At 39.8% G+C, this 13,995-nt stretch overlaps 1 protein-coding gene across 4 annotated transcripts in view; it reads left to right on the top strand.

Moving 5' to 3' along the window:
- The window catches only part of acsf3 (acyl-CoA synthetase family member 3), a 36,600-nt gene extending 22,630 nt beyond the window's left edge, over positions 1–13,970 (top strand). For all 4 annotated transcript variants that reach the window (XM_044351497.1, XM_044351505.1, XM_044351491.1 and 1 more), the window contains exons 8-10: positions 8,854–8,988; positions 9,466–9,577; positions 12,330–13,970. In XM_044351497.1, coding sequence (XP_044207432.1) covers positions 8,854–8,988; positions 9,466–9,577; positions 12,330–12,444 — 362 coding nt within the window. In that variant the 3' untranslated portion in view covers positions 12,445–13,970. The remainder of the gene's footprint in view (positions 1–8,853; positions 8,989–9,465; positions 9,578–12,329) is intronic.
- The last annotated feature ends 25 nt before the right edge of the window (positions 13,971–13,995 follow it).

The raw sequence follows: 13,995 nt of genomic DNA, 5'->3' as shown, positions 1-13,995 counted from the left end.
CTCTGTGCACATTGATCCCTTCTAGCTTTTTTTTGTCGCTGTTTTTTTTTTGCTGTATACAATTCAGTCTGTCTGCTATCCAGAGTTACAATATCAATGCAAGATGACAAATCTGGTAGGGCTTTTGTTGTTGGAGATGATGCACACATGTGAATACAGTGAGTCTGAGACAGTGTTGCAGTAGACTCAGGTTTAGCTGGTGCTTACCAACCAAGACAGCCCAGCACTCCTCCCAGAATGGATTACGATGTTCTGAATCAATTCATAAATAAATTTGGAAATACATAAATAAGTAAGGACTAGTGGGAAGGGAGGGAGGCTTAAGAATTAGCAATTTTCCAAATTTTGCATTTTGTTGGTGAGGGCGTGGTTGTAGCCGGCAGTGTAGAGGAAGCTGTGTTTGGGGGCTTGCTGTTAGCCCTTTAATTATTTATTTAATTAATTAGGGGAGGCTCAGGCTCTGGGGCAAAAATGTTAACAGTGGGGTTAAATCTTTGTTTTGCACTCTTAATGATTTATTCCCACAGAACCTTCCTATGTGAGCCGACGTAATATAAAATATTTTTCAGTTTCAGGGCAGTTTTTTGTTGCAAGTAAAGCTATTTCCACTGCATCTGAAGCCACAAAGTATTTTAGGATGTATCTGTAAGTATATTTTATATTATGAACATATGTTGCTGCAGAGGTTGTTTTCACAAATATCATTTTTAAACAGACGGTATCCCCACAGAGTGTCAAAGCTCCTCAAAGCTTCAAGTGTTAAAACACATGCGTCTAAGAATGTGTGAGAGCAAACGGGTGCGCTCTTGTTCGTTTGTTTCTGTCGGCGTGTGTGCTTATGTGTGACTGAGAGAGATGTAACCCCAGCTGTAAAGGTGAGTTTCAGGTCTGCAGGGTAAATTCTCCGCTGATAGACAGACAGAAGTGTGGCTCATATCCTGCAGAGCCATCACTAGTCATTTGTGCATCGCTCTTTCGCTCCCAGCTGTGCTCTCCTCTTCCCTGCCACCATCCCTCTCTGCATTCTCAATGTCAAATCTCACCCCCAGTCACATCGTGTCCTTCTAAACTCCAATGTCAGAGCTTCCAGTGGGATTCACCAACACCCCACCCGCCCAGCACAAAAACCAGCCGTCCCTCTTATCGCTGTAACATTTACAGCCAAGGTGTCAATGCACGGTGGTCCCGGTTTTATTAACACCAGTTGCAGGTAAAACTTGTCAAACACACTTCATGTGAGCCACTAAACTCCAGGAGTTTTCAGTAAACTGTTGTAGCAGCTGCCACTTGGTCTTCTGTTCTTTTTCCTGCAGTAAACACTGAATAAGACAGACTTGTAGGAGAAGAATTTCATTAATTCATTATTTCATGTTCTGGTTCAAATCAAAGAGAGAAGAGTTCTGTGATTTCTGAAGTACCAAAAGCAGAAAAGACCAGTTTTGAAATCGGGTATGCTCAGTGTTCAGGCGTCATCGTCAGCTTCAGATCTGTGTGTTTTACCGTAGAGCAGGAGCATGTAAACAGCAGTTAAGTAGTTTGCTTGATGAACATGGCAGATCTGAGACAGACATCAATCCTCAAGTTCAGCTTGTTATCTGCTGGTGGAGAGGCAACCCAGCAAGGAATATAATCAGTAACATTAACATAAAGCAATTCAAGCTCCTTTAATTGCATTATATTAAACAAATTAGATCACTCATCCAAGTGCAAAGTGCTTTCTTGTACGATATTAATTACTAAAAAAGGAGCTGTGACAAAAGTTAAGGATGATAAATAATGTCAGAGCTGAGATTTCACTGCTTGGCTGTCTGTTATTTGTCCTCATTAACTCTTCCATCGAGGCTTTGGGGCTTTAATGTGGAACATTAATATTCATATATGCTAAGTGTTTACAGTCACTTTGAGAAGAGGCATGACTCACATTTAGACCTCACTCATCTCTGTGCAGATAAGGCTCTCCTCTCCACAGCGATGGAGGGCACTCAGCTTTAACCCCTAGTGTGAAAGTTTAGGTTCTGCTGAAAGACTGTGACTCCACTTGTACCTTCTCACAGAGGAAAAGCATCTCCTCATCCAGCTCGCTTTAAACACTTGATTGATAACTAGTGCGGAGACGTATATAAACACAACATTCACTGTCAAATAGTACCTCTAAAAAGTCAACTTTTCTGAAGGAATTTTTTGAGGGGGTTTGGTTGATGATAGGTAATGTCTGAAACTATTTAGAGGGTTTTAAAAGGGTTGTGTCGCCATGCCTGTCTCAGAGGTGTTTGCAAAGTTGGTATTCAGAGGACTACACTGTAGCTGCAGGGCGCTCCTTCAAAAAAGAAATACATCTACACAGCTACACAACAACTATGACGGGTCAGCTCAAAGCACTTTTGTGTCTTTCTGTATTAAGTGGTTTTTGTTGATAGTAAAGACAACATATAACAGGTATAAGAAAGGCTAGCTAAAAATGTGCAGATGTCACTTTTACAACATGTCGACTACACATTATGAGGACAGTCAGGTGACTATTTATGGTTTAGGATCACTGTAAACATCAGATTGTAAACACTCTATTAACTTGTCATAGACAGATGGTCTAAAGAGACTATAAATCATTCAGTACGCTGTAGGTTTATGTTTTTGAGCAGTTTTGTTTCTTTTCAGAGCTTGGGCTGCATTGGGAACTGTTGCTTATACAACCCTGTAAAGACCACTGAGACATTGAGACATTGCATGTGATTGTAGGTTATAAAAAAAAAATCTTGACTTGACTAGAGTGACACGTGCACAGGCACACAGGCTTTAAACACCAGGGTTTTTTTTTCTCAGTCAATAAAGAATTTATTAACACTCTGAAGAAGGCAAGTGTGCCAATATGTGTATTAGCTCATGTTTATTAATGGCTTCCATCTACATATTTGTCCATCTTTCACATCATCATTTCCTTTTTATTTGTTGATGAAAAAAATGTTTTTATCAACACATTCATTATGGATTTGGCAATATCTTGATATAGAAGTGTACAGACTTAAAAGATTTGAGGTTTTTTCAGTCAGTAAAGAATTTCATAAGCCTTCAAATGTTGTGAAAAGAAAACACATCACAACAGCATATGAGATTAGAATTATAAGGTAAGATTTATTCATCCCAAAGGAAATTTATGTGCCAAAGATGCACAGATACTGTAGTATATAGTACCGGTTACAATGCTATACCCGTAAAACGGGGAAGAGGGAAAGGACATATCTTTTTTTAGTTCAGGAGAGATTTAAATAGCTTATAGTTGAATTTTCAAGTAATTTGTGACTGAACAGTTTAGATCTTTTTGATGTACATGTACTTTAACATTTACTGATTATGCAGATTTCTTATTTCACAATTAATGATGGGAGTTGTAGACATGTTGCAGCCGGAGCGAGACACCTCGAGGGAGACAATTGTGCCGATATGTGTTTGTGTATTTTGATCATGTGTTAGTCAATATTTTATTAAAGCCTTTTTATTTTTATCCATCTACTTTAGTGCCTGGAATTGGATTTTTTATGCCACACTCTACCCATGGATGAAGGCATGTTTTCGTTTAATAATGGAAGTCAGCAAGTCAAAGAATGCAGAGATGGAAATGTGAATGCAGACACGCTGTCATTTTATCATTCAAAGTATGCGCTTTACAGAGGGCTGCATGCCATCTCCAGGGTTGAGTGTGCGCACAACAACAAGTACACTGTGCTTAGATCAAGGTCATTCAATTACAAATACTCATACAACACTTATTTTAGTCTATTTCAGTGAGAGCAAGAATCTTTTGTGTGGCTTGAAGGAACTGACAGGCTAACAGATGACTTCTGTCACCTCCACAAAAACTGATTTTTTTCAGTCGCCTCTCTCCTTTCTCGACACCTCCAGTAGTGACGCCAGGCGGAAGTATTTTTCTGAATAGCTGTGGCCTTTTTCATATGTCACACTCACACACTTTAGCTTAAGAAAAGCAACATGCCCAGACTATATGTGTGTCTGTGTAACGCTGAATAGTTCTGTGGGCAGTTGATTTTTTTCCCAAGGCATAGTGTGCTCCCAATCAGAAAAAAAAAATTTAACACAGGGCCTCCATGTAAGTAATGATTTGGTGAAAGCACTGAACATACCCCATTGCTCCTTTTTGAACCTCAGAATCATGGTTCACATTTTCTGAGGTAGCATGCATGCTGTCAGCACTATTGAGCCCCTGTGCTGCTTCCCTGCCAGCCCTGAGTGTTTGTTGAGTGGGTACTCAGGGAGAGAGGCAAACAGTTTGTTTGATGGGTAAAGAGCCAACAGCTCGGTGCTCCACAGTACCTGCCTCAGCTAAAATTTTTTGCTCCACCCAGAATACATGGCATGTAATCTTGTAGGTAAATATTAAATGGACTTTGCATGGGGAAAGTTGTGTAACATATATTTGCATAAACTGACATGTTTGTTTTTGATTTTGGTATTTAGCAGTTTTTAAAAGGTACCTTTCATTCACAGTCACTCATTTTTATTTTGCTTTTTCGACTTTTACTTACTTTACCTTCCCTTCGCGACTTGCCCGTCTTCTGTCATGGCGGATTCACCTCTTGCATTTGACTTCAATAAGGAAAGAAACAATTCTCAGTACAGTATTGTCACACTTTCTTTAATGCTCAGAGCAACTCACACTCAATACAGACAAGATGCTGTATTGAAGAGGAGTGAGCCTCAAAGAGTGGGGCGAATACTCCTTTATCTCTGTCTCACCAACCTCTTGGAGTTGTTGTGACAAATCTATGCACAGTTATACCCAAGCAGACATGGCAGGTTATGCTTCAGCATGAACAGATGTTCTTTATTTCTCTCTCAACACAGGAACATTGTTCAGATGCACAAACACAGTTTCTATGACTGTCACTAAGCATTTTAACCTTTCAGAAGTTCACACAAGCATTTTTCATATTCGTACAATAATTTCCCTCATGCAGCCGATTCATATTTCTCATCTCTCTTCCCTCCGGTTTGTTCAGTGTAATGTGCTTGGTTTTACTCGGAAAATGTCAACAGTGACACAAATGCAGACCTTGATGAAGAAATAAATTACAGCAGGAATGGTTATCAATCATCAGTGTTCATTTTGAAATTTCATTCTCAGAAATTCATTCCACAGAAATTCCTCTAAAGATAATTTTGCATCTCACTGACAAATTGCTGTAGCTGGAATTTTAAAAACCGTTGATATGTACAGTGTTGGTATTCTGAAATTTTAATTATGCTGTAACAGAGTGAAGTTTTCTTCGTTCTGCAGAGCCAACTAATGTCATTTTCTTGCTTTCTGAAAGACATTATGGAAGTTTCTCTGCCCTCCATCCTCAGTTAAATTCTTGATCTGTTTTTATTTCTTTTTTTTTTCCACACTGTGTGCCTTCACTTTCTTTAATGCCTCAGAATGAGATGAAAGCCCAGTGCAATTAGGCTTCTTATCGTTTTAATTAAGAAAGCCATTCGGCCATATCTGCCTCCGACGCCATAACACATAATGGCAGAGTCTCTGATGCCTGAAGTAGTGTTTGTGTGTGCATGTGTGTGTATGTATGTATGTACTGTGTGTGTACATACAGTATATATGTGTGTATGTGTACAAGCCTCTGCGTGTGTGTGTGTGCGCGTCCTAGTAACACAGTTCGCAACAATCTCTCTCCCGCCCTTCTTCCCTCTTTTTATCAGTCTGTGTTCTCCAATCACTATTCCCACTTGTGCCTCTCTCCAAACATGCTGTACTATCCCTCGTTATTTCATCCTCCTCAAAGAGACAAGGTCAAAGAGTCCTGTGTAAGTACTTCAAACTCAATACAAGTATGTTGTCTGAGTGTTAGTTTTCAACCCTTTTGTCAAACATTGCCTCATTAATGCCGTTTCCTTCCTCTGCGCTTAAACATTTGCAGCCAGATGGATGGATTTATGGCAATTTTATCTGTCTCAGCTTTTGCATACACACACACACACAGATACACACACACACGGTCAAACAGGGGGCACAGTGAGAGCTTATAAATGTGCATGTAAACTGCTCTTTTTTCCCATATCTATTTGCATAAGAAGAGAGAGCTCCATCGCTCTAACCAGATTATTTCTGCACTTTCTTTTCTTTTTCCCTCTCATCCTAAAGAGGAGGAGAAAAGGAGAAACTGTAACTACCCTGTTACTGTTGTTAACACCCAACCAAGCTCCTCTTCTCCCCCCTCTGCCCCCTCCCTTTCTCTCTCCATCCTCCCTCTCCTCCCCTGTTACCCCGGCCTATCAGTGCGGAGCAGTGGTCTGTGAAGAAATTCCCAATATCTAAATTTACACAGTGTATCAATCTTGTTTAATAGACTGGAAAGCTTATAGCCGCCGTGGCAAGCCGGCAGAGAGGGCAGCGGTGATAAATTGTCGGTGTGCAGGCGACAGCCGCCCGTGATGTATAATGAAATATTTATGATTTATCCCAGCTAATAAACTGAAATGAAGTGCGTGATGTATGGGAACAGATGGGCCCTCTATTGATGCTGAGGCGTAGAGGCAAAGGGGGAAGAGGAGACGGGAAGATAGGTGGAGAGAAGGAAACAGGAGATGTGATGAGAGATGCTCCAGAGAGGTGGAAGGAACGGGTGAATGAATGAGGTAGTGAGAAAAAAAAAGCAGAGGGCAAGGATGGAGTTGTGTGTGTTTGGTTGGCATAGGAACAGAAGAGGCTGAAAAAGTGGGCAAAAAATGTAAGATTGATAGAAGAACACAGGGTTAGAGAGAAGGGATTAAATTAGATAAAATGATGGAGTAGAAGACAGGGAGGAGATGGCAGTAAAAGTAGACCACCGTCAAAATATAATACTTCACCTACAATCGTGTTGATTCCAAGAAAGACATGGCGAGTTGTTTTCTTCAATTGATTCCATATTTCAGGTTTAGACCAAACTTGTGTCCTGCTGCAGTGTCTGCAAACACAGTTTAACCTGGTGGATCTGTCCTTAGCAGGAATTTTAGAAATGGTATTCATCCAGATTCCCTCAATACAACTCTTCCCCTCCTAACAAATTAAACAAAGAGTTTTGCCATTTTGGGACAAATGTTTATTCAATCTCTGAGATTTGTTAGATGAGGAGCTTGATGCCACTCTTGTTTCTGAGAGTGGGATCAATTTTCTCATCTAAATCTCGACAGGCAAGCGAATGACCGTAGTTCCAAAAATATTAAAGAAAGAAAAAAGTTTTTTTCATTAGATTTTATATATTCATTTAACTATTAAATTAGAATTTTTGTAAACAGTATCTCCCTTCACAGTCTTAATGCCGTTTCAGCGTCTTCTCCACAACGCCAGGAATATAATCCTGGTGTAAAAACATCAGCCTTGTATGTGTGAAGAAGGTTTATGACCTTTTTGTTTTCAATGAAATTGAATTTGCAGATTCTAGTTTTTGTATCAGAGCCGCTTACCTTGAGAGGCAGCTGGATTCTCGAGATCATGACATCACAAGATCACGCTTGTGTCTGAATCACCGGTGGTTCGCACCAATCAGCATCCTATGAAGATTCTCACGTGATCTTGCCAATCCAGCTGCCTCGCAAAGTAAGATGTTGATAGACAGATGGTTCATCCAATCACCTGCCAAGTATAGTTTGAAAGTGCCTGCCCTTTTCCAAACAGTTTCCAAGGACGACTTCTCTTCTTCTGTGTAACAATTCATCTGACGTGTCAGGTTACTCGGCCTCAGCCCCTATTCCTGACCTTTGCAGACCTCTCAGTCCACCACCTTTGTTCAACCCTCCAACCTTAAATACAGCACCCACTTAACCTCATCACAGTGTCTCCCACACACACGTACACACACTTGACCATCCATCGCCTCCTCGGTCCCAGCTGTGAACACACCACCTGTAATAATCCAAAAGGACACCTTCCTGTTCCTTGTTTTATTCCCTCTGCTCCTTCCTGCCTCTGTCCATTTTTCTCTCCCTCCATCTCTCTCCACTCATCCATACTGACCCATTTCCTCCGCTCGTCATCCCCAGGCCCAGCTGAGCCCCCTCGCACCACATACTGTACTCATCCTCCCCCACACCTGTCTCCCTAGACACCTATGTGTGTGCGGAGGGGGTGGGAGAATCTTAAACACTCATCTATTCACTGCACCCTGACTTTCTCTGTCTCAAACACACACAAACAGTCTTTGTACTGAGCCAAGTTTACTCGGTCTAGATGTGAGGTGTCTTTGTCTTCTCCATTCCACTTTTGTCACCCTACATTCCTTGCATCTAGAAATAAAGGCCATAATAGTGTTATTTACAGATGCTGTTTTTTTAAGGAGCAGATCAGTATTAAATTAATTTTCAACCAGATGTTTTTCCCCACAAAATCATGTTAATTTCTGCTGTAAGAAACCATTCATAGCAGTTTACAGCAAATAAAGCTTGTCTTGTAGTGAGCACAGCTCAGAATAATGTTTCATGTAGTAAAGAGAAATACAATAATTAGGAAAAAATGTTAATAAGCTGCTGATTATGCATCATCAATGTGACTAAATGTTTGGTAGGCAAATTGTATTTTTTTAGAATTTCACCCGTTTCTAAAATAGAAAATTAAAACCAGGACTGCAGTCTTTTTAATATTTGAAATTCAGTCTAACCACTACCTGGCCAGCTTTTAGTGCTCTGCAGAGACATTTGAAAAAAAAAGAAAAGAAACACCAATAAATTCCCAGATTTAAAAAAAAAAAAAATCTAACTGGTCATAAACAAAAATTGTTAGAATTACAGTTATGGACATAGATAACTTGTTCTTTTCATTTTCAACTTACTTACTTAATCACAACAACTTACTTGTTTGTCTTTTAGGAGACACAGCAACCTTCAAAGATGGTGTGTATTGGATCTTGGGCCGCACCAGTGTTGACATCATCAAGAGTGGTGGCTACAAGATCAGCGCGCTCGAGGTGGAGCGTCACCTACTGACTCATCCAGACATCATAGGTAAAAACGCTTAACAGGTTCACTCTAAGTTGTACGACAGTGACGCATTTTTCATTGTTTTGGCTGTCCTGTTCGCAAATTGGGAGTGAAATGAAATGACTATGATGATGCTGTGTGAGTATTTGAGGGCTTTGACATCATATTAAGTCAAGAGTATAGAAATCATAAAAATATCCCTTTTTGTATGATGTCCCCTAATTTTAGGACAATGCAGCAGCACAGTAATTCTTAATGTACAGGCACATTTATGGACTATGTAGAAAAAGGGCTACAACTCATCCACAGTTGGATGTAGACACCCACCCTCAAATTAAAGCTAAGAGTCAACCCCTTTAATCTCATTATTGTTTCATGTCAAATCCAGTGTGCTGATGTAGAAGGCCAAAATAACAAAAAAAAATTGTTAATTTCTTAATATTTGTGGACTGCACTGTATGATGCGAGGACATGTCAGCAGTGTGATGTTTAACCTTGCAGATGTTGCTGTGATCGGGTCCCCAGATGCCACATGGGGCCAAAAGGTCACTGCAGTGGTGCAGCTGAAGAAGGGGCAGAGTTTGACCTTGCCTGAGTTGAAGACCTGGGCTAGGTACTATGACTTTCAATTACATAATCTCTCCTTTAAATACATTGCAAGTATTTTAGTTGTCCAAATCCCTCTATATTACACTATGTAACACAATTTTTGTTCCTGGGTAGTAAGTGTTATTTCCTTATTGCTTATGCCTGAACAGTATAGAAAATGGCTGTTATTCCCTTCAGACTTTGCTTTTGTGACCTGGACAATGATATTTTGAAATGTATCTATTTCCAATGGGAAAACGGGCAAATTCACACATTTTCATTCACATAAAGTCAGAAAAAACAGCATATGAATCAAAATTAACATATATTTATACTAAAGTTATACAAAAGTGACCACAAAAGATTTAGAAGCAAGCAGTTTTTGGGGATTTACAAATATACTGTAAATCATTTTTAGCCTTTTTCTATACTTTTTAGGCACAGGCAATTAGGAAATAACTACTAAATAACTACCCAGGTACAAAAAACAAGTAAAAATGTGTTGCACAGTGCTATCTATAAATGCCATCACAAGTGAGGTAAAAAAAAAACCAGCACTCACTATGGAACCTGCTGCAGGAATAATGCTACACTTAAGCTGAAGTATGGTTAAGTTACAGTTAGGGTTATGGTTAAAAAAGGATTCTTAACTTATTAAAAGAAGGATATTTTTTACTTATTACAACTGATTTGATTATTAAATTAGATCTTAACTAACAATAACAGAATGTATTATTTTTTTCCTACATGCACATGAGAACTTGTTGATAGGGATCTATTGTTTTGCTCAGAGGCACTGTGGTAGGGTAGATGCTTGCTAAGACATCAACCTACTGTCCTGTAGTTTAAAGATAAAGTCATAACTACTGGGCCACCTGCTACCTGCAAAAGTGCTTTCCAGCAGCAGGTGGACTCCAACCAGTACCACCAGTGGAGACTGTGACCTGAATAACTTCCAACCAATCCATCATCCTGAATCGCACAAAAACAAAACAAAAAAGAGGCCAATGTCCCTTTGTTGCAAAATAACGCTGACCCTCTCTCAGTTAAATCTTATTACGCTTATTCAAGAACACTTTTTTTTTCTGCTCGTTGTCGGTCTTGTGGTAAACAAATGAAGAAGCCTGATGCAGACTCTGCAGCTTTGCGAGCACTTCTGCACACAGATCCCCAGTGACTAGCCCCGAAGTCTTCAGATCAATAGGAAAGGATGTGAGAGAAAGAGAGGCCAGAGATGGACTAATGAGGGGAGCTGAAGGAAAGACAAGAGATGAAAAAGAGGAGGATATGGAGGAAGCGAACAAATGATTGTTACGGAGGGCTTTGTCTTACGGGCTAACAGTTTTTTTTTTTCCTCTTTCTCTAAATGTCAATGGAGTTTATTTTGTCTATCGCAGACAGTTGGTGGTGACACACTGCCCTCCTCTTTGGAGTGACTGAAGGCGCAAACACTCCTTTTCCTCATTTTTTCCTTTTTTTTTACTTACCCACTTTTGTAGTAGCTCACTCATTTGTCCACCTTTTTTCTATTTTCGTCCTCTACAAGAACCCTTTTACTACCCACCGCTATCGTTTATCCATCTCTGAATTCTGTATGAGTGCATTATGTGTATGTGTGTGTGTGTGTGTGCATGTGTGCGTGCGTGTGTGTCAGGGATGTGGGCTCCATATGGTGTGGGGGTGTTACATCCTACTGCTGTGGCCTGCTGGTCCAGCATGGTGGATTACTACTGCTGCCTGTGGCCCAGGTTAACACACACATGCGCGCACACACACAAACACACACACACACACACACACACACACACACACACACACACACACACACACACACACTTACACACAGTGTTTTCAGCCATGGGTGCTGCCAGCGGACAGGCAGTGCCAGCACACCGCCCACTGCTGAGGCCAGGGTGTGTGGGGGGGGGGGGATAAAATGAGACATAAACAAGTAGATGGATGCTCACTCTTCAGTGCCCTGGCTTCAGCTGTCAGTCCAAATCTCTATCACACCCTCTGTGCCCTACGCTGCCTTGAACACACACACGCTCGTGCACACACAAACACACTGCCCCGGAGAAATTGGTGACACGAGCAAAGCACCATTACAGACGTGTACGCATGCACTCACTCACACTTTACTCACTGAGTCAGAGAGATGGAGAGACGGAGACATCTGCTGAAAGGAGTGTTTGATGGCAGCAGTATGAGTCATTATGCTCACTTGCACCAAAAGCATACACACAACAACCCTCACACACACACACACACACACACACACATACAAACAAACAAACTAGGTTAGAAGATAATAAAAAAAGCTCCAGGCTTCAAGACTTGACGTAACAACCATGCACTCAGAATGGAAAAAATAAAACACTTTTAATTATCCCAGCCTTCTGTTTATCCTTTTATTATTTGTTTTTTTTAATTTCATCTCACTGTGATTGTATTGTTTTGTACGAAGGGAATTGTCTGTGTCTGGAAGGCGAATTGGGGATATTAGGGAGGAGAGCTGCAGAGTGTATGAAGGACATTTCTTTCCTTATCTCGACTACTCTGCCACAGGGCTAGCCTTTGTTTTGCAATTGTTCTCTGTTTTTGTTTTCTTATTTTGTTGTTGCATATGCATGCGCATGCATATTGCCGTCCATGTGTGCACATCCATCTGTGTATTGTGTGTGTGTCCTTGTGCATGCCTGTTTGAGCTGAGTCTGTGCGTATCTCCCTTCTGCAGTAAACAGTCTTCAGTGTTTTAACGTCTGTGTTTTTTGCAGGGAGCACATGGCGCCTTACACCATCCCTACAGGCCTGATACTGGTGGAGGGGATGCCAAGGAATCAGATGGGCAAGGTCAACAAGAAGGACCTCCTGCGACACTTCTTCCCATGACTGGACCACTTCTTAGTGTATGACTCTATTCAGGTTCCTGGTTGAAGAAAAACAGATGTACGTCACCTTCTGACTGTCCCCATCTGGTCCTTAGATCAGACAATACATCACAAGTGTAGAAAGGGAACACAAAGTAATGAATTAACACCTCATGGAAAATGACTTCCCCTCTGAGGTAACTTAATCACAACTACAAACGCTGCTACAAAGGTAATTCCATTACTTTGAATACCAATTATGCTGAGCATTGTTTATTAGCTCTGAGAGGTCTGGAAATCATCACTTTGATATATAATTTACCATGTAACCATGGTCTTGAGCCAGTAAAATCTGAATGTTAAACAGAATAGGACAAATAATGTGTGCCTAAAAAAGTAAGGCAATAAAATTATGTAAAATAGTGCATTGAAAGAAACACAAACTGCATCAAAAACAAGGACCAGTCGTATTCAATTTAAATTCACTTAACATGCATGTGACAGAAAAGTTATTATTAAGTGGTGACCCACATTTTTAGAGTTTGCTATTGTCTCAATTCCACACCATATATTAATTCTATGCAGGTTTTGAGTATCTAGTTTATTCACACTGAAAAAGTCAAATTAACTGTACTCAGAACAGTCAGTATGCATACAAAATATTCTTGATTTTTGAGTGTACTGTCAATGAACACTGTTGTCCAACATTGTAATGCACAACAGCAATGCATTATTCACAGCTGCACGAAATTCTAAATGATTGTAGATTATAGTGGGACAGCACAGGAATACAAAAGCATTAAATCTTCTAAAAAATCTGGAAAAACAATGCTGTTTATTTGACAGCAGCATTCTAATTGCAGTTTGATTGACGTCCAACAAGATACATATTGTATCATTTCCTGTCAGTATAAATTGGTAAAGTATTTGATTCCTTTATCATAAATGCAAAAAGAGTATACTGTATAGATTAGTTGTGGTACCAACTGCATACAGTTAGTTTGTATTGTGAAATTGGGACACAAGATGTGATTTAGTTACTTCAAAAGTCAAATACTTTTTTATTAAGTGTTAATGTCATTTTGTCTGCACTCAGCAAAACTGTGACAGACTATTCAATCTGCCTTAATGAGATGGGAACAGCTAGCTTCATTCTCTTTGGCTACTGATAAATAATTGGACATACCAAAGCAAAATGTTTAGTGTATTCATAATAATAGAGTATTAATAATGGTATGTTTGCATGATTTATTGGTTAAAAGTGTTTTGTTTGATCAAAGATGTTTGAATGACAGTTTTGCAGTTGTAGGTTGTGACCCAATTTGTTGTTAATTATACCAGCACCAAACACAATAAAAGACTATGACGTGATAGAAAAGGAGATATAATGAGCTTTGAAATGTACTTACAGGAGATCAGTGAGAATACACAGTTAATATTAGCTCTTCAGCGCTGTATACACACTGATGCACTTGAAATAGCAGATAATGTTTATCTGAAAATTACAAAGTTTTATAAAATTCTAAATAAATTAAAAAGTGTTTTTGAGTTACTTTTGTTTGCTACTTTTTCG

The sequence above is a fragment of the Thunnus albacares genome, chromosome 1 (assembly GCF_914725855.1).
Source record: "Thunnus albacares chromosome 1, fThuAlb1.1, whole genome shotgun sequence".
Taxonomy (NCBI): domain Eukaryota; kingdom Metazoa; phylum Chordata; class Actinopteri; order Scombriformes; family Scombridae; genus Thunnus; species Thunnus albacares.
Note: the sequence above shows the minus strand (reverse complement) of the source record. Positions and strands in the feature narration are given on the sequence as shown.